This window comes from Macrotis lagotis, chromosome 2, assembly GCF_037893015.1.
Source record: "Macrotis lagotis isolate mMagLag1 chromosome 2, bilby.v1.9.chrom.fasta, whole genome shotgun sequence".
Lineage (NCBI taxonomy): Eukaryota > Metazoa > Chordata > Mammalia > Peramelemorphia > Peramelidae > Macrotis > Macrotis lagotis.
The window spans coordinates 168,966,889-168,989,091 of record NC_133659.1 but is presented as its reverse complement, the minus strand read 5'-3'; the positions used below and the strand labels follow the sequence as shown (position 1 = coordinate 168,989,091).

The 22,203-nt window shown below is 40.6% G+C and overlaps 1 protein-coding gene across 1 annotated transcript; it reads left to right on the top strand.

Annotated features, from left to right (window-relative positions):
- Positions 1-2,041: 2,041 nt before the first annotated feature.
- Positions 2,042-9,325, top strand: GGNBP2 (gametogenetin binding protein 2; the record flags this gene model as incomplete). Its single annotated transcript, XM_074220945.1, has 8 exons — positions 2,042-2,259; positions 3,415-3,589; positions 5,277-5,471; positions 5,991-6,138; positions 6,284-6,409; positions 6,494-6,642; positions 7,016-7,264; positions 9,083-9,325. Coding segments are annotated over 8 exons (1,464 nt in total), but the record flags the coding sequence as incomplete, so codon positions are not given.
- Between the last annotated feature and the right edge of the window lie 12,878 nt (positions 9,326-22,203).

The following is a 22,203-nucleotide window of genomic DNA, read 5'->3' as shown; positions in this document are numbered from 1 at the left end:
TGCAGTGAAGATAGGAGGACAAGCAAGTTTATTATAGATTGGTTGCAAAATGCACAATTCTCTCCTGGAAGAGAGTTTTTCTAAGATAAGCTCAGCAGTGACTATTTGAGTAACTGTTATCTGCCAAATTCTTGATTTGAAACATCTCAGGTCCTTATTTTTTTCCCATGGTTCTAAATCTTATTGTTATGTTTGAATTTTAAGGTGTCTTGTCAGCCTCTATAGAAAATAATATATATATATATATATATATATATATATATATATATATATATATATATATATATATATATATTTAAGAACATCCAGACCGTTCCCCTCCTTTTTTTAGCATCATTTTAATGTGAGCTTCCCTGAGTAAATATTTCATTGTACTGCAGTGTCCCAAAAGTCTTAGTGCAATCTTAAGCTTTAATAGTTAAAATAGACTTTTGGGATACTCTATATTAGTAGACTAAGTTTTGTTATAGTGTCTCATTAGATAATGTTTTGAACTGTAAAATTGCCTTTATTAAGTGACTTAGCAAACTCTTTTAAGAGTCACTCTTCTCTGCAGAGTGTTGTTTGCTTCTGTGCATATAGTACTGCTATTAAACACGTGCCTTAATCTTTCCTCTGTATAGCAAAATTTTAAGAAACAAAAATTAAGTTGTACTTCTAATAGTCTGGTATTTAGCTGTCTCCATAGCTTTCTGAAAAAAAAAATAAAAAACATGCTTCACTGTCATTGCTTTTTTTTTAACTGATTTTTTTTAAAGGCTGAACTTAGGAGTGACAGTGTTGGCTTTGCAAGTATCAGTCTCTTTACCAGGTCTACTAAAATGTCTGAATTTGAAAAAAGTATACTTTGAATCAATGAATGAAAAAAGCATTAATTAAGCACTTAGTATGTGCTAAGAACTGTGTTCTTGTGAAGTATTGGGGATACAAATAAAAAAGCAAAGACAGTCCCTGCCCTCAAAGAACTTATATACTAAAGGGGAAAATAACAAAGGGGAAAGGTATAGTCAGGGAAGGGCAACTCTGTTCCTGATAGTTAAAGGGATGGCGAATGGTCCATAGGGTAGAAACATAACACCCCCTCCAGCACCAGAAGTGGAGTTGGGGGCTGGAGTGGAAAAAAGGGAGTATTTAACTTCAATTGGAGAGGGAGTTATAGAAGAGAGGACTTAAGTAGAGGGAGTAATGAACATATTAGCTATTTCTTTCAATTACATATATATATGTGTATGCATATATATATATATATATATATATATATATATATATATACACACACATACACATATACACAACATACACACACTTACATCTTAGATTGACAGTCCTCAGCTAGATGCTAATAATTTACAATATGACAAGATTTTCAGCTTAAAGAATATTAAGACATAAGGAACCTAATCTTTTTTCTCTTATTTGATAATACTACTAGCATTTCTATAGCGCTTTAAGGTTTGCAAAGCGCTTTACATGTTTAATCCTCACAGCCACCCTGTGAGATAGGTGCTATTATCCCCATTTTACAGATAAGGAAACTGAGGTTAAGTGACTTGCCCGGGGTCTTACAGCTAGTAAGTGAGGCAGGATTCTAACTCAGGTCTTCCTGACTCCAAGTCCAATACTTTTAATAAATTGTGTAAAATAAAATTTTAAAACCTTTTAGAAAATTTCAAACTGTTTGTTACATTAAATTGCATATTTTAATGGAAACTAAAATTCATCTGTTCAATGTATTCCTGGAGGCTTGCTTAATGATGTAGATTGAGAAAAATGTCTTCATCATTATGCTAATCTACTAAATGAGGCAGAGTGAAGTAGTAGAACCCTGTACTGGGCGGAATTCAGGAGACCTGGGTTCTAGTCCCTACTCTATCACTAGCTCTGTTTCTTTGGGCAAGTTGCCTTTTCTTAGCCTCAGTTTTCTCATTTGTAAAATAAGGGAATTGGACTAAATGATCTCTTAAGATCTCTTCCAGTACTAACATTCTTTTGAGTCTACATCATAGCCAATTCTTATTTTGACTGCTTGCCTTTTTAAATTTTTACTAGGTTTTGTACTGACTGCAAAAATAAAGTACTTCGAGCATACAATATTCTTATTGGTGAGCTTGATTGCAGCAAAGAGAAGGGTTATTGTGCTGCACTATATGAAGGCTTGCGGTGCTGTCCACATGAACGACACATACATGTATGCTGTGAAACAGATTTCATTGCACATCTGTTGGGTCGAGCTGAGCCAGAGTTCGCAGGAGGGTATGAGTATGTAATTTGCTAGAATGGGCTATCTAGCGCTTTGCTTCTTTATTTTATTACCGAAAGTTTGTTTCTAAGCCTTGTAAATAAATCTCTTCTGCACCTTTGCCTCATTACATATGCTTAGATATAAAGCCTATGTTTTGAAGTCAGCCTTCATAATACATGTTCTCTTGGTTCTGTCTGTTGATACAGAAATATATATTTCTTTATGACTAAAAAATAGGAAGAAAATGGTTTGTGACTATTGGTTCAGTTCCATGCTCCAAGTTGGATCAAAAGGAGATGGACATTTTTTTGTTATATGAATGTCATTTTTTTCAGTTGAAATGATCTAAAAGTGACTTTTCCATTCATGTGGAATTGTAAAACTTTAGTTTGGGTAATTGCTGTAAATGGGCCTCCAATAGTTTTATGGAAAAACCACTTTTGCTAATGTTGCTCAAGATTATGGGCTTGGCAGCAGGGTGTCAGCACTTTGGATAGAATTGCTCTGTTTTTAAGGTAAGCAATTCATGAACTGTGCATGCTATTTTAAATTTAAAGAAAAACAAAACTTCCAAACTAAATGTGATCTTTGGCCAGGTATTATGAAAACAAAATTAGAAAATATAAAGTTGGTCACTTGTTTTAATTGAGCACATTCTTAACATCATTTTGTGTGTGGGTGAACTAGTTTCTCATTTTAGGATCACTTCTCTTCTATAAGAGATATAGCTGAATAATTTAGAGCTTATCCTTAACTTCCTGCTTCCTTAATGTTCCATTTCTTTGAAAAGTTCCAGGTTTTTTGTCATTAGCAAAAACAAAAAAGCACTGAGCTGTATTTGACTGGGTAATTCCAAAGTTCTAATTATTGCATAGCATTCTGTTGCTATAACTTTCAAGTGCCAGTTCCTGAATTACCATCCTTTTTTAGCTGTAGTAAGATTTAAGTCTCACATGTGTGTTTCTGTGTCTTTGATATCACAGACATGCATGTATGTTTTACATATGCATAGATATACACATCTGTGTATATTTTATAGATACTTAGCTTTTCTTACTACATATTAATGTTCAGGTTATGTTATAAAGTATAAACTTGATTACACAAAAAGCATTAATGTGCTAGATTTGTTGGAAAGTCACTGCCTATTTTTTTTTTTTAATGCTTTATAGGCGAAGGGAAAGGCATGCTAAGACAATAGACATAGCCCAAGAAGAAGTTTTGACCTGCCTGGGTATTCATCTTTATGAACGACTGCATCGAATCTGGCAAAAACTACGGGCTGAAGAGCAGACATGGCAGATGCTTTTCTATCTTGGTGTTGATGCTCTACGCAAGAGTTTTGAGGTATGGAGGGGAGCTATTTCATTTCCTGAGAGTGTTTGATCAAGAGTGGACTACGGGGCAGCTAGGTGGCCTAGTGGGGTGGCTAGGTGGCATAGTGGATAAAGCACCGGCCTTGGAGTCAGGAGTACTTGGGTTCAAATTCGGCCTCAGACACTTAATAATTACCTAGCTGTGTGGCCTTGGGCAAGCCACGTAACCCCATTTGCCTTGCAAAAAAAAAAAAGAGTGGACTACATCTTAAACTGGGAAACCAGTTGATTTTCCTCTCTTAGCATTTGTGGCAGGTAGACATCATAGGAAAGTTTGGTCTTTTAAGGGTGGGGAGACCTAATTTTTCCTTTTTCTGATTTATCTGTTACTTTTTTTATGCTTGTCTTCCTATTCTACAAAAATGGAGAGTAGTGATTACTTAACAAGATGTTATGAGAGAACTAATAAAAAGATTACAATATACACAGCTGTCTAAAAGCATATATAATAAAACCTTAAGTATATTTTACTTAAAATTTCTACTGTTTTATCATTTAACTTTCTCTGTCATAGTTCCTTTTGGTTTTTTTCCCTATTAGACACAGAGTCTTTATCTTCTACTTCCTCCTAATACTTTTTAAATAATCTTTAACATCTTTTTAGCTTTAATATTATTATTATTATTATTATTTATTTATTTTTTTTTAGTTTTTGTAAGGCAGTGGGGTTAAGTGGCTTGCGCAAGGCCACACAGCTAGGTAATTATTAAGTGTCTGAGGCCAGATTTGAACTCAGGTACTCCTGACTCCAGGGCCGGTGCTTTATGCACTGCACACCACCTAGCCGCCCCATAGCTTTAATATTATTTAATTTAACCTTTTGGAACACAGTCACTAGTTTGTAGACCCCAGTTTGTTTCAATATTATTAGATATGGAAAGCAGTTCCAAAACCTTTGGTCAAAAGTTTTCAGTTATTCTTTGAGAAAAATAAATTTAAGTATTTAATATCCCTTTGGTGGTATATCTTAGGACTTGACCTTTTGTTGCTGTTGTTCAGTTGTTTAAGTTGTGTTCAATTCCATTTGAGATTTTCTTGGCAAAGATAGATACTGGAGTGGTTTTATCATACCCTTCTTCAACTTGTTTTGTATTTAATTTGTCACTTATTCTCTGTCTTACTCTTTCCCTTTTATATCTTCAGAAACTAGAGCTTTTAACAGAATTTATCTTTAAAACATAGAACCTGTTTTAAGTAAATTGAGATATAATTATATTTATTTTGGTATCTTGAAACATTGAAATGTTAAAATATTATTGGCTAAAATGAGATTGTATTGGGGGGGGGTGGAATATACTGTCAAATTACATTACTTTTTTCCCCCACTGTATTTCAAGATTGGCAATCTTTTGGGGGCAGTTAAGTGGCACAGTGATTAGAGCACCAGCCCTGGAGTCAGGAGGACCTGAGTTCAAATGTGGCCTCAGACATTTAATAATTGCCTAGCTGTGTGACTTTGGGCAAGTCATTTAACCCCATTGCCTTAAGTGAATTTTTAAAAAATTGGGGGGGGGGGAGGTAATCTTGGAAAGTTTATAAAATCTTTAATGGAAGCTAATTTTCAAAATACATTATTATGTTTTATCTGATAACATCTTAATTTGTCGATTAGAGTAAAAAATTATTCAAGGGCATAATCTTTTATTTTTTCCAAACAGATGGCTGTGGAGAAAGTACAGGGTATTAGCCGATTAGAACAACTCTGTGAAGAGTTCTCAGAAGAAGAAAGAGTACGAGAACTCAAGCAAGAAAAGAAGCGTCAAAAAAGGAAGAATAGGCGGAAAAATAAGTGTGTGTGTGACATTCCTGCCCCTTTGCAAACAGCAGATGAAAAGGAAATAAGCCAAGAAAAGGTAATTTTGAATCAATTCATGAGTAGTCTGTACCAAAAATTCCTAAGTGAAGCATCTTCCTGTACGACTAATTTGGTTTTTGAGTTTTTCTTATTGAAACATTAGTTTTTTAACTTTTCTCTGGGTTTTGAAGTTTGTATTGATTTATTACCAAATTAAGTAGTAGTAGGGCTGAGTTAGGACAAGAAATGTAACATCTTTTTGTTTTGTAGACTTGAATTCTTTTACTTTAAAGAGAAAATGAGTTGTAGTATTAGTTAGTATTAGTCAGCCCACTCTACAATGATGGGATACAGTAAAAATCCTGTGTTGGAACTTGTTAAGTCTTGAATCTATCAAATTCTAGAATGTATCTTTTTGTAAACATTAACTCACAACTGTACATTTTGGGACATAAGTTATTAGTTGAATATTCTATGATATCATAAGCTGTTTTCCCCCTGTTGTGTCTGTATTATAAGTGCTAAGGAAATAATTTAAGTGTGTCATATAAACATTTGTGCCTTGATATCTTTTAAGGAGACAGGCTTTGTAGAAAACAGCTGCAAAGCCTGTGGCAGTACAGAAGAAGGTGGTAACTGCGTAGAAGTAATTGTTACCAATGAAAACACTTCGTGTACCTGTCCAAGTAGTGGCAATCTATTGGGGTCTCCTAAAATAAAAAAAGGTGAGCGCTTGGCACGTATTCTTAAAGTTTGTCCTGATTTATCTTTAGATGAAAGAAAATCATAGAATTTCTAAGTCACATAGTTGTGAAAAAATTATGTTAAATACAAGTACAAATTATACTGTAACCTCTGGTTTATTCTCAGGTTTATCTCCGCACTGTAATGGTAGTGATTGTGGATACTCATCTAGCATGGAAGGGAGTGAGACAGGTTCTCGGGAGGGCTCAGATGTAGCCTGCACTGAAGGCATTTGTAACCATGATGAACATGGTAGGTTCAGGATGAACTGTTTGTTTCTATTATAGTAGCAGCTTTTCTTTAAAAGTACAATTGAAAGAGTATTCCCTCTTTCAGGTGATGATTCCTGTGTTCATCACTGTGATGACAAAGAGGAGGATGGCGATAGCTGTGTGGAGTGTTGGGCTAATTCTGAAGAGAATAACACAAAAGGAAAAAACAAAAAGAAGAAAAAGAAAAGCAAAACGTTGAAGTGTGATGAGCATGTAGGTTTCATAACTTGGCTATAACAAGAATCATTTTTCATCTTTATTATTTATTTTATACAATTCATAGCATCTAAAGCAATAACTTGAAAAATAACTTGGAAGAATCATAAAGCAAAACAAAACTCTACAGTATATTTATTTTCTAACTTCCTGAGGCACTTAAGGAATTGCTGTGACTTGTATTTTCTTTGTGTTCTTTTGTCATGTCAGTTGTCTTTGTCTTTTAGAGCTCACCTAGGTATTAGATCCCATTTCAAAGTACTGAACTTAGTCATTTTTCTCATAATCTCTCTTTCCTTAAATACTCTTTTCACAGATTTGTCGAGGAGTTTTCTGTCTCGAATTGTAATTAAATTTACTGTGATTTCAGATCCAAAAGCTTGGAAGCTGTATTACAGATCCCAGTAATCGAGAGACCTCAGGAAATACCGTGCACACAGTGTTTCATCGTGACAAGACCAAAGATTCGCATGCTGAAAACTGCTGCATCTCTGAAAAGGGTGGGCAGCCACTGCCTTGGTTTGAACATAGGAAAAACGTACCACAATTTGCAGAACCTGCAGAAGCATCACTCGGTCCTGACTCTGGAAAAGGTGCCAAGAGCTTAGTTGAACTCCTTGTAAGTATCTTCATGTTTCGGATAGTATATAGTCTGCAAACTTATGGGAGAACTAATGCTTGGAGAGATGGATGGAATAAAGATTATCTATGCCTTTAGGGTTTTTTAAGGTCTACAGTTCAATTTTACTTTAGAAGAGGCATAAGCTACTATAGAGCACCCCCTTTTTTGCTTCTTAAAGCTTAGTGTCTAAGTGAGAAGCTGGGTTATCTTCCCATCCCCACCTCTCTCAAGCAGATTGGAAGAGTTGTTGGGATTTAAGAATGAACCTTTGTAGTTATAAAATCCCAATTTCAAGCCCTGGCAAAAAGTTAACTTTACAGTGTACTTCTGTTAAGTGCTGTTTAGAATCATCATCCTTGAAACTTGATTTCTGCTGTTATTTTATGGGAGCTATTCTTCCTGCCTAAGTAGGATGTGACAGTCCTCTATTTTATGCCATGAAGGAACACAGCAGAGCCAAGACTACAGACAAATTGTACCTACTCTCAAATAACCCAGTTCATAATATGAAGATTGTGATATTGTTAAGAATGATTAGGACTCTCTGTGTGGTACTGAGGAGTCAGATCTTATAATGGAATTCTTTATTTTTTATTTTTTTTAATTTAAGGCAATGGGGTTAAGAATGACTTGCCCAAGGTCACACAGCTAGGCAATTAGTAAGTGTCTGAGGTCAGATCTGAACCCAGGTCCTCCTAACTCCAGGGTGAGTGCTCTATCCACTGTACCACCTAGCTGCCTCCTTTGTAATGGAATTCTTAGTGGGCTTATAAGGCTGAATTTTGTTTCTCAAAGAAGCTGGCACATAAATATTCTGTAAGAGATTTGTTGTTTAGTTCTTTCTTTCACCCCATTTTTGGATTTTTTTGGCAGAAATACTGGAGTGGGTTTGCCATGTCCTTCTCCAACTCGTTTGACAGATGTCATAGCTAGTAAGTGTCTCAGGCCAGATTTGAACTCAGGAAAGTCTTTCTGACTCCCAAGTGCAGCACTTAACTGTTCCTATTAGAAATTATTCCATAGTTGACAGTACTTGGAATACTTTTTAGTTAGTTGATGCTTTCAGGTAAAGATATAAGGAATTTGAGCCTAAATCAAACAAGGGTAGAATTTCAAATTACTTGTCTATTTCATTTTTTTTTTTTAGTGTTTTTGCAAGGCAGTGGGGTTAAGTGACTTGCCCAAGGCCACACAGCTAGGTCATTATTAAGTGTGTGAGGCCGGATTTGAACTCAGGTACTCCTGACTCCAGGGCCGGTGCTGTATCCACTGCGCCACCTAGCCACCCCCAAATTACTTGTTAGACTTATTTTTACTATTCTTGCATGAGACTTGTGAATTCCTTAGTATAGGGAGTTCTGAGAGAGAAAAAATATTCTACCAATGCAGGTCAGCATCTACTCTGCCACTTATCTTAGGGAATTGCCTGGGGCACTAAGAGAGTTTGTGACTTGGCCAGGGGATATATAGCTTGCTTTATGTGTGAGACTGGAACTTAGGCTTTCTGGCTTTCAAACCGGCCCTCTAGTCAACTCCAGGTTGCCGTTGCTGTTGTTAACATTATTATAGTTATTCATTCATTATTCTCTTCTAAAGCCAGTGGTAATATAGATATTGCTTATTTTGCTAGATATTTTGCTAAATATTTTTTAAACATTTAAAAGGATTTGTATTTGAAACTTTTGGATAGTAACTGAACTTAAACTTTAAAAGCCTGGATTTTATTTTTTCCCCCATTCTGTCAGCATTTCCTATATTGTCGCTCAGACATTTTCTGTTTTACAAGTCTTAGTTACCAGTTACTTTCCTTTGCAGGATGAGTCTGAATGTACTTCAGATGAGGAAATCTTTATCTCACAAGATGAAATACAGTCATTTATGGCAAACAACCAGTCTTTCTACAGCAATAGAGAACAGTACCGACAACATCTGAAGGAGAAATTTAATAAATACTGCCGCTTAAATGATCACAAGAGGCCCATTTGTAGTGGCTGGTTGACAACGGCCGGAGCAAACTAAAATAAATAAAATAGCTCTGTCTTTCATTGAAACACTCAAGATGACTACTGCGCCTTCTCTTTCAAAAACTCTTTAATTTAGTGACTTTTGGCAGAATTTTATCTTAAATCAATGTGATTCTTTTCTCTTTTTGTTTTCGGGGACTTTGGTGGAGGTAACTTCATTAATTTGTTCTTTCTTCAGGCTTGTATGTTTAGTTGAGTAGCTGTGCAAGCCTGCCTTATAATTTAAGCCATCTCTTTTCATTAAATGTTTCTCTTACTGTGAGACTTAAAAAAGCAACTTAGTGGCAAAAGTAATGTTGTACTTATAATTCTGTACAGAAATGATGAGCTGAATATAAGGTTTTACAAAGTAGACATCCACTTGCAAAAAATGTTTGGATGTAATATGTTAAAGCGCAATGTGCAAAATTTAAAAATAAAGAATATTTATTAATACGCATAGTACAATTTGGTCTACATGTTTCTACTTAATGTGATAATAGTATTTCCATGTTTAGTTTGTCAGTCATCCAACTTGGTAGCTCAGGTTGTTTCTATGGGGGAGATGAAGAGGAAAATCCCTCTTCAATGAGCATTCATAGAAAAGTTACTCCTAGATTTCAACAAAAGAATAAATCCTTCCCTTGATTGCTTATCCTGTGTCTAGTTGATTTATAAGACAGTTTTTAATACCTTTTTTTAAAAGATCCACTGGGATTCCTTTTAATTTTCCCTAATTTTCCTGCATACTTCACTTGCTCTTCTTACTAATATAGTACCCTAGTACTTCTTAAATTCAAAGATTCATTTTGACCCATAAGAACAAAACTTGGCAGACTTTCAATCAAGGATTGCCTAATAGGGCAATTAATTGCCCTTTAAAGCCTAGGATCAGGAGTTGCACTGAGTAGTTATAAATACACTGAAGTCTGCATAAATGCATGTTCAGCCTTATCTGGTTTCTAACAATAAAGTTACTGTGGTATTACAGCTTATTGCTGTCACAGGCTGTCTGTGTAAGTATTGAAGGAAGAGAAAGATAGTCCCTAAGGAGAGGCATTTAGCTGCCAGCTTTGCACTTCTCCATGTAAAAATCTGAGTTAGTAGCTGAGTAAACACAGGCACTTGGGTGTTTTTTTTGATCTGATATTGTACATACAGTACACTGAACAATACCAGGAGATAATTATCAGTAATAAAATACACTAGGAAGGAATGGGATGAATCTGATATACAGACTTCAAATGGAGATGACAGACTCTGTGTAATTGTCTTTTTGTGGTTCCTAAAATGTGTTTTCGGTTAAAGCCCACAATCTAGAGCAGAAGTTAAATGGAGCCCATGATTCTCTTTTGGCTCCTTTTCCCTCTGCCTTGAAGCTCTAATAATGACTATTGCCTTCTGTATCCTCATTGTCCTGGAGAGGAAATTTGGCTGAAGTCCAGCATCTAAAATTGAGCTGAAAGAGCTGATATAGATGGGAAGATGAACTCTCATTTTATAGACTGGGAAATGTGAGGCCTGGGAGACTTTTAATGACTTGCTGGAGGTCATGTGGCTAGTTATAGTTAAAGAACCAGGCCTATAATTCCTATTTTTGTGCTTTTTTCCACTATTAGACCTACATTTACTTCCCTGCATACTATTCCTTGAGGGAGAAGGATCATTTGCTATATTTTTTTTACAGATCTGAGTTGTTTTATGCCTGACTCAAGTCACTAGCCCTGTGACTGGGCAAGACATTTAATTTCCCTAGCCTGTTGCCTCAGGGGGGAAGGGTTTCTGCCTGTGTAATTCATGAAATTGTGAAAAGGAGAAAATGTTTTAAAACGTTTTGTAAATTGCAAAGTGTCTATAGTATTGTTAAATATTTTAGAATTTGTGGATACCTTGATACACGTACACACACTGCCCTGGGCACTCAAGTCCATGTTCTCCACAGTACAGCTCCTTATGTGGATGTCCCTCTTAATACCCCAAATTCAACTTGTCCAAAACTGAATTTTCCTTTTCCCATAAACTTCTTAACTTTGGTATTTTTCTGTAGTTCCACCATTTTACTCAGTCTCCCATGTTTACAGCCCTTCGATCTTTGAATTCTCCTTATCATTCCCAGTGACAAAGTCCTGGTAGCTTCCCTATGTTCTCACCACACCCACTTAGATCTCTACCATATCTTAACAGGTCTGTTGTCTCCTCTCCAATCCTTCCTTAATAAGACAGAACTCTTAGAACTAGATCTCCTCTTTCTGTCAAAGATCCCATTCTGTAGTTTGTTCTTTTGAGAGATACATGAGATGGATGGTATACATAGGGTATAGTCAATTGGATATGTAGATAGGGGATAATACGTGTGTGAACTTGTTGGAATGCATAGGATCACAAAAATAAAAGGTGCAGAAAGAGAATAGACCTAGAGTAAGGGAAAAGCCATGGAGCACAGTTAAGCAAAATAGCCTGAGAATTAGTCTTTAGGGAGCCAGAGAACCAAGAGAGATTAGTGTCACTGAAAAGGAGAGAAGTCTGAAATGCACGCAGAACTGAACACTTCCAAATGTGGGCTGATCACAATGGAATGATGGCTTCTCTTATAATAATAAAGATGGTAATATTTATGTAGTGCTTATTGTAAGGCAGGCCCTGTCTTTACAGTGATCTCATTTGATGCTCAACTTGTCTCTAGACAATAGAACCAGGAATAATATAAATACTTCTGTGCTGTGCTAAGTACTTTACAATTAGTTTTTCATTTGGACTTCACAACTCAGTATCTTGGGAAGTAGGTACTATTATTATCCCCATTTTGCAGATGAAACTTAGGCAAACAGGTTAGGTTAAATGATTTGCCCAGAGACTCACAGTAAGTCTTGAGTCTGAATTTGAATCAGGTCTTCCTAAATTTGGAACAGTGTTCTATTCAGTAGATCACCCAGCTGCTGTGAGGAATGCTAAATTCATTATCAGAACTGAGGCTGCTGCAGGAAGCTAAGGGCAACAAACATGTAGGTTTTATCTATGTGGAGAGAAAGGATTGAAGAAGTAGGACCTTTGCTTAGGATAGAGAGGTGATAGTAACTTTCAGTACAAGGCAGAGCTATTCAATTCTTTGTGTTTTCAAAGCAGAATGACCTTTACAAATAATTGATACCCAAGTATATTGTAAGAGAACACCCAGCTGCCCTTGATATGCCATTCAAACTATCTGACCCAGGAAAACTCCATTCTGGGTCCTAAAAGACCCAGCCAATATGATTATCTGAAAGAACATGGAAAGTGAGAGGTGGGAGAAGAGTAAATGTTCCAGAAAAGGGAAGAGAACAATTTATAATTTCTTCATTCCTATGGAGAAATATGGATTAAACAATTATATTGTCAGCTGGATTCAGAATTGGTTGTCCATTCAGTATCAATGTGGAAAAGATCTCCAGGAGAGTATTCTAGGGATTTATGCATGACCATGAGCTATTTAACATTTTCATCAGTGACTTGGATAAAGGCAGAAGGAGAGATATGCTGATGACACAGAGCTACCACAGTGGATGACAGAATCCAAAAGGATCTGGACAGGCTAGAGCACTCGACTAAATAGGATGAAATTCAATGTAGATAAATGCAAAAGACAGATACTACAAAAATATCCAGGAGCGGCTAGGTGGCGCAGTGGATAAAGCACTGATCCTGGAGTCAGGAGTACCTGGGTTCAAATCCGGTCTCAGACACCTAATAATTACCTAGCTGTGTGGCCTTGGGCAAGCCACTTAACCCCATATGCCTTGCAAAAAAAACCTAAAAAAAAAAATCCAAACTTTACGTGTTGAAGATAGGAAGCCAAGTATAGACAGAAGTTACTTTTGACAAAAGATCTTAGGGGTTTTAAGGGACTACAAGCTCAATTTAGGTTTGCAATGTGATGTAGCAGCCAACAGTGCCAATGCTATCTTGGTCTGTATTAAGAGGGGTGTAATTTTCAGGTATAGAGAGGTAATTCTTCCATGTATTCTTTGTTTAGATCCCATCTAAAGCATTATCATTAGTTCTGGGAGTTACAGTTTTAGAAGGACACTGTTAAGACAGAATCTGTTTAGAGGAGAGCACCCAGAATGCTGAAGGGCCTTGTCATACAGGGATCAGTTGAAGGGACTGAAATGTTTACCCTGGGGTAGAGAAGGCTTAGGCAAGATGCAATAGCTATCTTCGAATATTTGAAGAGCTATTAAAGGAGACTTGTTTTCTCTAAACTGCAGAACCAGGAGTAATAACAATAGCTATCATTTATTATCATTTACTAAAGGCTAAGCACTTTACAATTGATATTTCATTTGGTCCTCACAACCACCCTGACAAATAAGTACTATTATTATCCCCATTTTTGCAGATAACAGGGGTTAAATGGTCCAGGGGTCCCAAAGCTAGTACATGTCTGAGAATGAATTTGAACTAAAGTCTTCCTGACTCTAGGACTATGCACTCTATCTACACCATCACCTACCTAGCTTCCTGCAAGGTGGGGGGGGGGGTGTAGAAGCTGAAAGAAAAAAAAGGGGAAAAGAACAAGAACAAAAAAGAATAAGAATTTAGGTTTGATTTCAGTTTCCAGTTCATCCTCCACACAGATGCCAATGTAATAAAACATGTCTAGTGCTACTCTGCCCAAAAAATCTCCAGTGGCGCCTTAATGCCTATAAGATCTAACTTCTCTCTTTTGTCATTTGAGATCCTGCATAGTTTATTTCCTGTTTCTCTTTCTAGACTTATTACATATTCCCCTCCATACATACTACATTTCTACCAAACTGACCTACTCATTGCTCTTCATACACATTATATGTGCCATCTCTTTACAAAGCTTTGCACAGAGCCTAAAATAACTTCCCTCTTTGCTTTAGAAACATGGGACCTTATCTGATCTCCCCAATTTCCTGCATAAAAGTCCAGAAATGATTTTATATTTATGTTTACTATTTACTATTTGTGTGTGTTATGTGTATACAAATATGTATCTGATAGCATGCGTACCTGCTGTTTCCCCAGATAGAATGTAAACTCTGAGGAGAAGAACTGGTTTTTGTCTCTGCAAGCCCATGCAGAAACTCAGGGCTTGGCCGATATAAGGTAATCAATAACTAGTTATTGATTATGATAGATTTTGAGACCATGTCTTAAAAGGATACATAGGAAGAACCGGAAAGATTAAGATCTGGTTGAGAGAGGGAAGAACCCTTACTTTTTCCTTCAAGAAGTTTGAAGGAGACATTAAAATTGAAAGACAGATAAGATTTATTCTGCTTAGCTGCAGGGAACAGAATTCCTAGGAATGGAATAGTATAAAGTCTATAGGGAAAAAAATTTATAAAAAAAGGTAAAAGATCTTCTCCTAAGTCCTTAGTTCCTAAAATCCTTGTTAAAGTTGTAAACAGAATTCTTGGCCAGATTTGATTTATACTGATTCCTTGGCCTCTGAGGTCCCTTCTCCAACTCAGGCTACCTGCCCACACCCGGGACCATGCCCTGGAGGAACTTCTCCCCTTGGGGTCACAGTATTTGGATTACTTTGGAAGCACTATTTCAGGAATGCTGCACTTCATTCTCTTCTCTCAGGTCATCACTTTTGCCATCTCCTCATCAACATCTAGCTCTGCCTGCATGCCCTTTTCTTTCCTACCCTCTCTGGGTCTTGGGATCCTAAATCCTGAATGATTAGTCAGTCAACAGACATCATAAAGCAGTTGCTATCTATCAGGAACTATGATATTTATTGAGTATACAAAGAAAATCAAGAACATGGTCCCTGCTCTCAAAGATCTCATGATGGGTGGGGGAGGGAAACATGTTACTATGTACATACATGATACAGTGTAAATGGAACCACTGAGGTAGCATTCTGAGGTTTGCAAAACATTTTACAAATATTTCATTTTATCCTAGGGACAACTCTGGGAGGTGGGATTTGAATTGAATCTTCATCAACCCTGTTATTGGTGGTACTGTCCCTATGGTCTGTCTCATCTAGCAACATTCAGAACCAAACTGACCCATCTCTAGCCACCATTCCCCTACATGTTTCTCTCATTGTTGATTATAGGGCTGTTTTTTTGTATTTATACCCCCAATGTCTAGAATAAAGATTGGTACATAGAAAATAACTTTTTTTTTTTACAAATTCATTCACTCATCCATCCCCTTCCAATGGGAATTCCCTTCTTTATTCCCTCCTGTCTTTGCCTTTAGTGTTTCTCTTTCTTTAAAGCTCAACTCAAATATCACTTCCACAAAACCTTCCCTGATCCTTCAATATTGACCTTAGACATGGAGCTCCCATTTTGCAACTCTCTAATGCATGTGACATACTGTGTATTATCTCTTTACTGGCATCTACATTCCAAAGGTTGCATCTGTTCTGTGCTTAGCACACAATACATTGAACACTTCCTCTCTTGAATCTTGCAGTGGGTTCACTCGGAATGTTTGTTGAATGAATAAGCAACCATTCATACTAATCTAAATTAACAAACATCTCTTTTTGAACTTTTGAGAGTTGGAATGCAAATTTAACATTCTAGTCCTTTTCTCCCTTCTAAATATAAAAGTTTTTTTTTTTTGGGGGGGGGGGGAAGAAGTCTTAAAACAAGAGAAGACAAGGAATGAGGTGGATAAACAGATCAAGCCCAAGCTTAGGAATCCAAAGATCTGTTGTTTCTTAGTTTCCCTTGTGGCACAATTTCCCGGTTCTATGTACAAAGCCCTGTCATTTTAGGAGAGAGGTTGCTGGTCCTAAAACCAATGCAAAAGTGATTTCTTTGCTTCTGATTTCCTCCTTGTTAGTGAAGATTGGGGAAGTGATCTTTTAGTCAACCAGAAGGGTAGAGACAGATGCTTCTACCATCCTTTAGCCATTGGTTAACTTCTCCTGGATGAAGTCAGAAGCACTTTGAGTACCTTAGCAGAAAAGCGTACAGAGGAATAGAAGGAAGGGTTGGGCACTCCTGTTCACAGATTCTGGAGACCCTAGAGACCATCCAGTCTCTCTCATTTTATACAGAAAATAAGACTCTGCAAGGCTGTGACTTGCCCAGGTCACACAGATACTAAATATCATAACTAATATTTTGATGTAGGGCTCCCTTCCTCTTTTCTAGTTCTTATTCCTTCTCCCATCCTCAGGAGGAACCTATGATTAATAGCTAACACTTAAAAGAGAACTTTCATGTTAAAAAAAAAAAGCTTTAAGCACAACCCATGAAGTAGGTATTATAGTTATTCCATTTTACAGATAAAACTGAGAGGTGACAATTAGTCTTTTCTCCTCCAGATTTCAAGCCCAGGAAGATTTTTTTTCTCTTTTATTTTCCCCACCTCCTATGCATCTTCCCCCAACCTAGAACTACAGGTAAACTCTCTCTAAAGGTCTTCAAAGGGAGAGTGGGCTGGCTGTCCCTGGCCCCCCATCCCCGGAGGAAGAAGATGCCTAGTAAGGGGTGCTCAGCTTCTGGGATAGAGGAAGGTGGCGAGGCGTTTTGTAGAACGTTTTCTCCTCTCTTGTCCCACAGCAGTGACACCCGGCCCACTGCACTTGGGAGTCCAGGGATCCGTGTTCAAATTCCGATGGGGATAGTCGCATGGGGGTGCAAAACAGATGAGGTGTCGTTCTGTTCCGTTGCTGCTGCCCCCCTTTTACAGAAGAGGAAGCCGAGGCAGGCGGATCCATTTGTCCAGGTGGTGCCCGGGTTTGAACTGCCGCCTCTTCCCCGGCCGCGGCACCGTCAGCTGTTTCTTAAATGAATGTCTAATGAGTCGTGGCTGGGGGTGGGTGAAGGCAGCTGGCGTCCACGGGCTGAGAGGCCGCGCGGTGCCCGCCGTGACCTTGGCCAAGTCACTTCCCGGCTCCCCGCAGGCCCTCGGGCTCCTCCCATCTCCGCGCAGCCGCAGCCCGTCGTCCCCCCGGGGGCGGGCCCGCGCCCCGAGCCGCGGGAGGCGGCCTGAGAAGCCCAGGTGCCCGGACACGGTAGCGGGCCGAGGCCGGGCGGAGCGCCCTCCAAGAGTGGCGACGCCCCCCCTCCTCGCGCCCGGGGGTCTGCCGGGAGGGGGCGGGGCCGAGGACGGCGGCTGGAGGCGGGGCTTCCGGCCCGCGGGGGCGCTCGCGCCACGGGCCGCTCCTTCCGGCCGGGAGACGGTGGGAGGCGGGGCGGGCAGAGGCGGGCCCTGAGGGGCGGGACGGGGCGGGGTATGAGGCGGGGCTGGAGGGGCGGGGCGGGCCCGGAGGCGGGGCTGGAGGGGCGGATCCGGAGGCGGGGCTGGAGGGGCGGGCCCGGAGGGCCGGGGGCGGGGCCTGAGGCAGGGCTGGAGGGGCGGGCCCGGAGGCCCGGAGGCGGGGCTGGAGGGGCGGGTCCGGAGGCGGGGCTGGAGGGGCGGGCCCGGAGGTCCGGGGGCGGGCCCGGAGGCGGGGCCGGAGGCGGGGCGGGGCGGGGCGGGGCAGCGGGAGCATGGAGCCGCTGAAGCCGCCGCCCGCGGCCCTGCCGCTGGGAGCGGAGCCCGGGGCCGCGCCCGGCACGGAGCGCTGGCAGGGCCGCCTGGCGCTGGTGACGGGGCCTCCTGCGGCATCGGCGCCGCCGTGGCCCGGGCCCTGGGGCGGCGGGGCCTGAAGGTGGTGGGGTGCGCCCGCACCGTCGGCGACATCGAGGTACTTCCCGCCCGGGCTGGCGGCCCCCGGGCGCCGCGAGGACCTGGGGTGGCCTTGGGGGAGAGGCTTGGTGGGCGCCTTGAGGACGACCGCGGGCCGAGGAAGAGGTGGGGGCGCTGGCCACGGGGCTTCACGTTTGGGGGCGCTGGGGGGGCCGCCGCGATCGAGGAGATGCGTGTTTGTGTCGGGTCGGAACGCGCCGGGGCTCGCCCAGGAGGCGGATGTCTGGGCCCCCCTGTGCGGGTGGAGAAAATGAGCATGAAGACTTGGGGAGGGGCTTTTGAATATTTTTAATTTAATTTAATTTTCAATAATTTTGGAATAATTTAATATAAAATAGTAAACACAATGTTGGACCTTCCAGCTTTTCTCCTGCCCTGCCTCTTTGAGAAAGGCAAGCCATTCAATAAAAGGTTGTGCACGTGCAGTCTGTTTTTAATTGTGTTACTGGAAATATGTGTTGTTGGGCCGTAAGGTTGGGGAGCTGAGGTACAGCAGTCGGCTTGAGCTTTCGGGGTTGGGGGTCCTGATCTTTGGGAGGTTTGTGGCGCAGGGGAGGGTTATAATCCCAGGGATTTAGGGTTGGGGGTCTGGATAAGGGCAGGGCTGTGGTGGAAAGTTTGGGGGCCGAGGTGGCAGAGGTTCCAGGGAAGGAGAGCCCCATAATTGGGAGAACTGAACCGATTTTGGAGTTTTTAGGAGCTGGGGTATGCCAAGGATGATTCTGAGGAGGAGTCTATAAGCATCACCAGCCTGAAGAGGGAAGCAGGACACCTTAGGGGGAGTAGGATGACCAGACTTAGAATTGGTTAGAAACTCCCTGTGAAGCTATCCAAGCTGCCTGAAAAAATGATTATTCCTAAACCTGATACCTCCTCCAAGTATGCTATTGATCTTATCCCCAGGACATCTACACTAATGGGATCCTTGACTTCTAGCATTCACCTAGATATCTTGCCTTCTCTGGATTTAGAGCAGGAGAGAAGGGAAAGGGTAAGAGAACATTAGTCAACTGGGAAGTTAGGAAGAGAGGAAAAAAGCCTTCAGATATTTGGTGGGAGATGAGGGGAAGAACAGATGTTCACCTCACTCATTACTTGTTTTGCTATTACAGACCTAGGCCAAGTGCAATGGACTCCATGATAGCTTATTTATCTTTTATGGAGCCAGGATGATAAGAATATGTCTGGCATTTACACTGCTCCAAATGTGATTTTGTATTGAATTAAGGCTGAACTATGTAAACCCCAAGGAACTCCTGGATCATTCCCCACCTCCAACAGAGCTCGGTGGCTATTGAGGTGATAGATGTGAAGTGCTCAGAAATTGGAGCTGGACCCAGAAAGCAGAACTCAGGGTCAGAGAACATTTCTATGGTGGACCATGGTCTGGTTTCTTTCAGGGCCTATGGACTAGTGCTTGACTGCAGGGCTTTATCATTCATTCATCCTGTGATCAAAGTTCTTATCTGGGAAGGGGAGAGGACATTTAATATGGGTGGGTGACTGTGAGGAAGGAGGTCATCACTCTCTTGGGCAGAGTCCTTGGCCTTAGACACAGTGGACTAGTGATTCATTTTAAAGCTTCTCTGATATTCTCAGGGTCACCAGGCTCCACCTAACCTTTGCCTTACCCTCTTCCTCCTCCATTCCAACCAGCTCTTAGCAGCTCAGGGCTCAGTCCCAGGCTGGGCAATGTAGCCTGGTGACTAGAAGGTCAGGCTGGTCACTAGAAAAATGGACCTCACTAATCTATAACCAGTTGCTTTGTACCCTTGCTCTTTGACACTAAAATAGTCATAAACCATTGAATTCCAAGAAGCCTCCAAGTCTAACCACATTGACCTCTAAATAATACCTTTGGGTAGAGACAAATGAAATTATTTAAGATTTCTGGAGAGAGTTACAGAAGGCTAGGTTGGGTGATGGAAAGAAAATGATAAGGAGAATTGAATTTCCATGACCCTTTCATCCAGACTCATCCTGAGGGAATTTTGGCCCTACTTCTTCCTTTACCCTTCAGGGCTAAAGTCTGGGGTACTAAGTTGGGAAGGGTTTTGGCCTTGCCCTTTATGAGCCTAGAGAAGGAAGGATGGCTTACACGTTTGAATTTTATTTGGAGGAGGAGAATTGGTAGGGAGAGAGCATACTTGCTGTTGCAAATCACTTGCTTCTTCACCTATGATGTGGCTTTTTTTTTTAATCAGTGCCTGCTTTCTTCATAGGGCTATCCGGGACCTACCTTTCTGGCAAGGGATTCCTGAACCTGGTCAGATTAGGAGATGGAAGTTGCTTCTGAGCCATAGGAGTTATGTATTAACAGGTTCTTTTATTGGTAGGAAAAGAAGGGAGCTCTCAGGAGCTTGGCAGATGGCTGAGCTGGATTAGAGCCAGCACCCATATGTCTTTCATAGGGCCCAGGTACCCAGAATGAATGGGTACTACCCACCCTCAGCTACCAGATTGTTTTCCTTTTGCTTCTGCTTCTCAGTGGAGTGGACAGTTTCTGTGCAGTTATCACAGGGCCCTAGAGGTTTTCTTTGTTTGTCTGTCTGGTTCTATTTTCTCTGTCTTGGCCCTTCTCCCTCGTTTCTATGTTTCAGTGTTTCCTACTTTTTCTGAAGTTCTTCCCTCTTCAGAGTAAATACTCTATATTCTCCCTGGGGGGAAAATGAGCTTGCAGGAAGCCTCATAAAGGAGACACATTCATGATACCAGCTCACCTACCTTATAATTCCAAGGAAAAAACTTGAAGGGGAGAAAAGAGGGAGAATTATATCCAGGGCCCCTGACACTTCTTATTGGGGGAGGGAAGATTAGGAATAGCATGACACTGGATGGTTGGAGGGGAAAAACTCAGGCTAGGGATATCTCTCTCCTGCCTGATTTAAAATTTTGTGAAAAATGTAAAGCAAACTTTCTGGATAGCATTCCTTCCTTTTCCAGGGGTGGGAAGAGGAGGGTAGGTGAGGAGGAAGTTCCGTTCTGGCAGTTCCTGGATCCTTTCTGGGAGGTAGGAAGAGTAGCTCCAAACATGTCAGGGTAGGGATTAGAAGTTCTGGCTTATCAGTGACTTTCTTGGCTAAAATGGAGGAAAGAAGGTTGTGGACTGCTGGCCAGGAGAAGAGAATTTCTAGATGGAGGTAGACATTATTCTTTTCTTGGGTATACTTGCCACCTCTACATTTTCTATCCTGGATCCTTCCTCCTCACAATTGGAGGTTGGGTAGATTCTTTTTTTTCATTCTATAGATAGGAGGCCTAGCACTAGGACCCAACTTCACTTCTGTCTCTCTCTTCATCACCCAAGCTGTGGACCATCTGTTGTTTAGGGGGAACTTGGTGGTGACTACTGAAAAGTAATCTTTTTAGATTTTGATTGGAGGGGTAGGGTGAAAGAGTTGTGACTTGACAGGGAAAGAACTTAGCCACTCAAATCTGTTAGTCCTTTGACCAGATTTTTTCTCTTTATTCCCAGAAAACTGGCTGCTGAGTGTCAGAGTGCTGGCTACCCTGGGACTCTGGTCCCCTACAAATGTGACCTGTCCCAAGAAGAAGACATTCTATCCATGTTCTCAGTTGTTCAAACTCAGCATAATGGTGTGGATATCTGTATCAACAATGCTGGCCTGGCCCGGCCTGAACTCAGTGGCCACACCAATGGTTGGAAGGATATGTTGAATGTGAGAGCTGTGGCTTTTGTAAGGGGCAGGGGGGAAAGAAGATCCACCTGCTCAGAGGATGGAGCATGCTGTGGAAGTTGACTGCTTGGATGGCATGATCTAGGACAAGCTTTTACTAAATGAAGCTGGTGAAGTCATATGTCTCTCTACAGAAGGAGATTTAAGAATCCCCTTCATTCCCTCATTCCATTTAACTATCATATTTAACCTACTGCTTCCTTTTGACTCTGGGGTTAAACTGTATATCTATTTTTTTCAGAGTTTACAAACTGGGAAAATATTACTGCCCAGCAGAAAATATAACAGCCTAGGAATTAGGAGCTTTCTGTTCTATTGTCCAGTTGCTGCCAGTAGCTAGCTATATGACCTTAAGTCATATGACCTTTAGGAGTATCTGCTTCTTCTTCTTTAAAATAATTTATCTCAACAAACACTTGGTAATGCTTGTGTTTTCCAAAGTGCTCTACTAGAGGGGCACCATTCTTAAGTCATAGTGTTATCATAAATATCCAATAAGATAATATATATGTGAAAGTCCTTTGAAAGATTAAATGCTATATATGAATTAATTCCC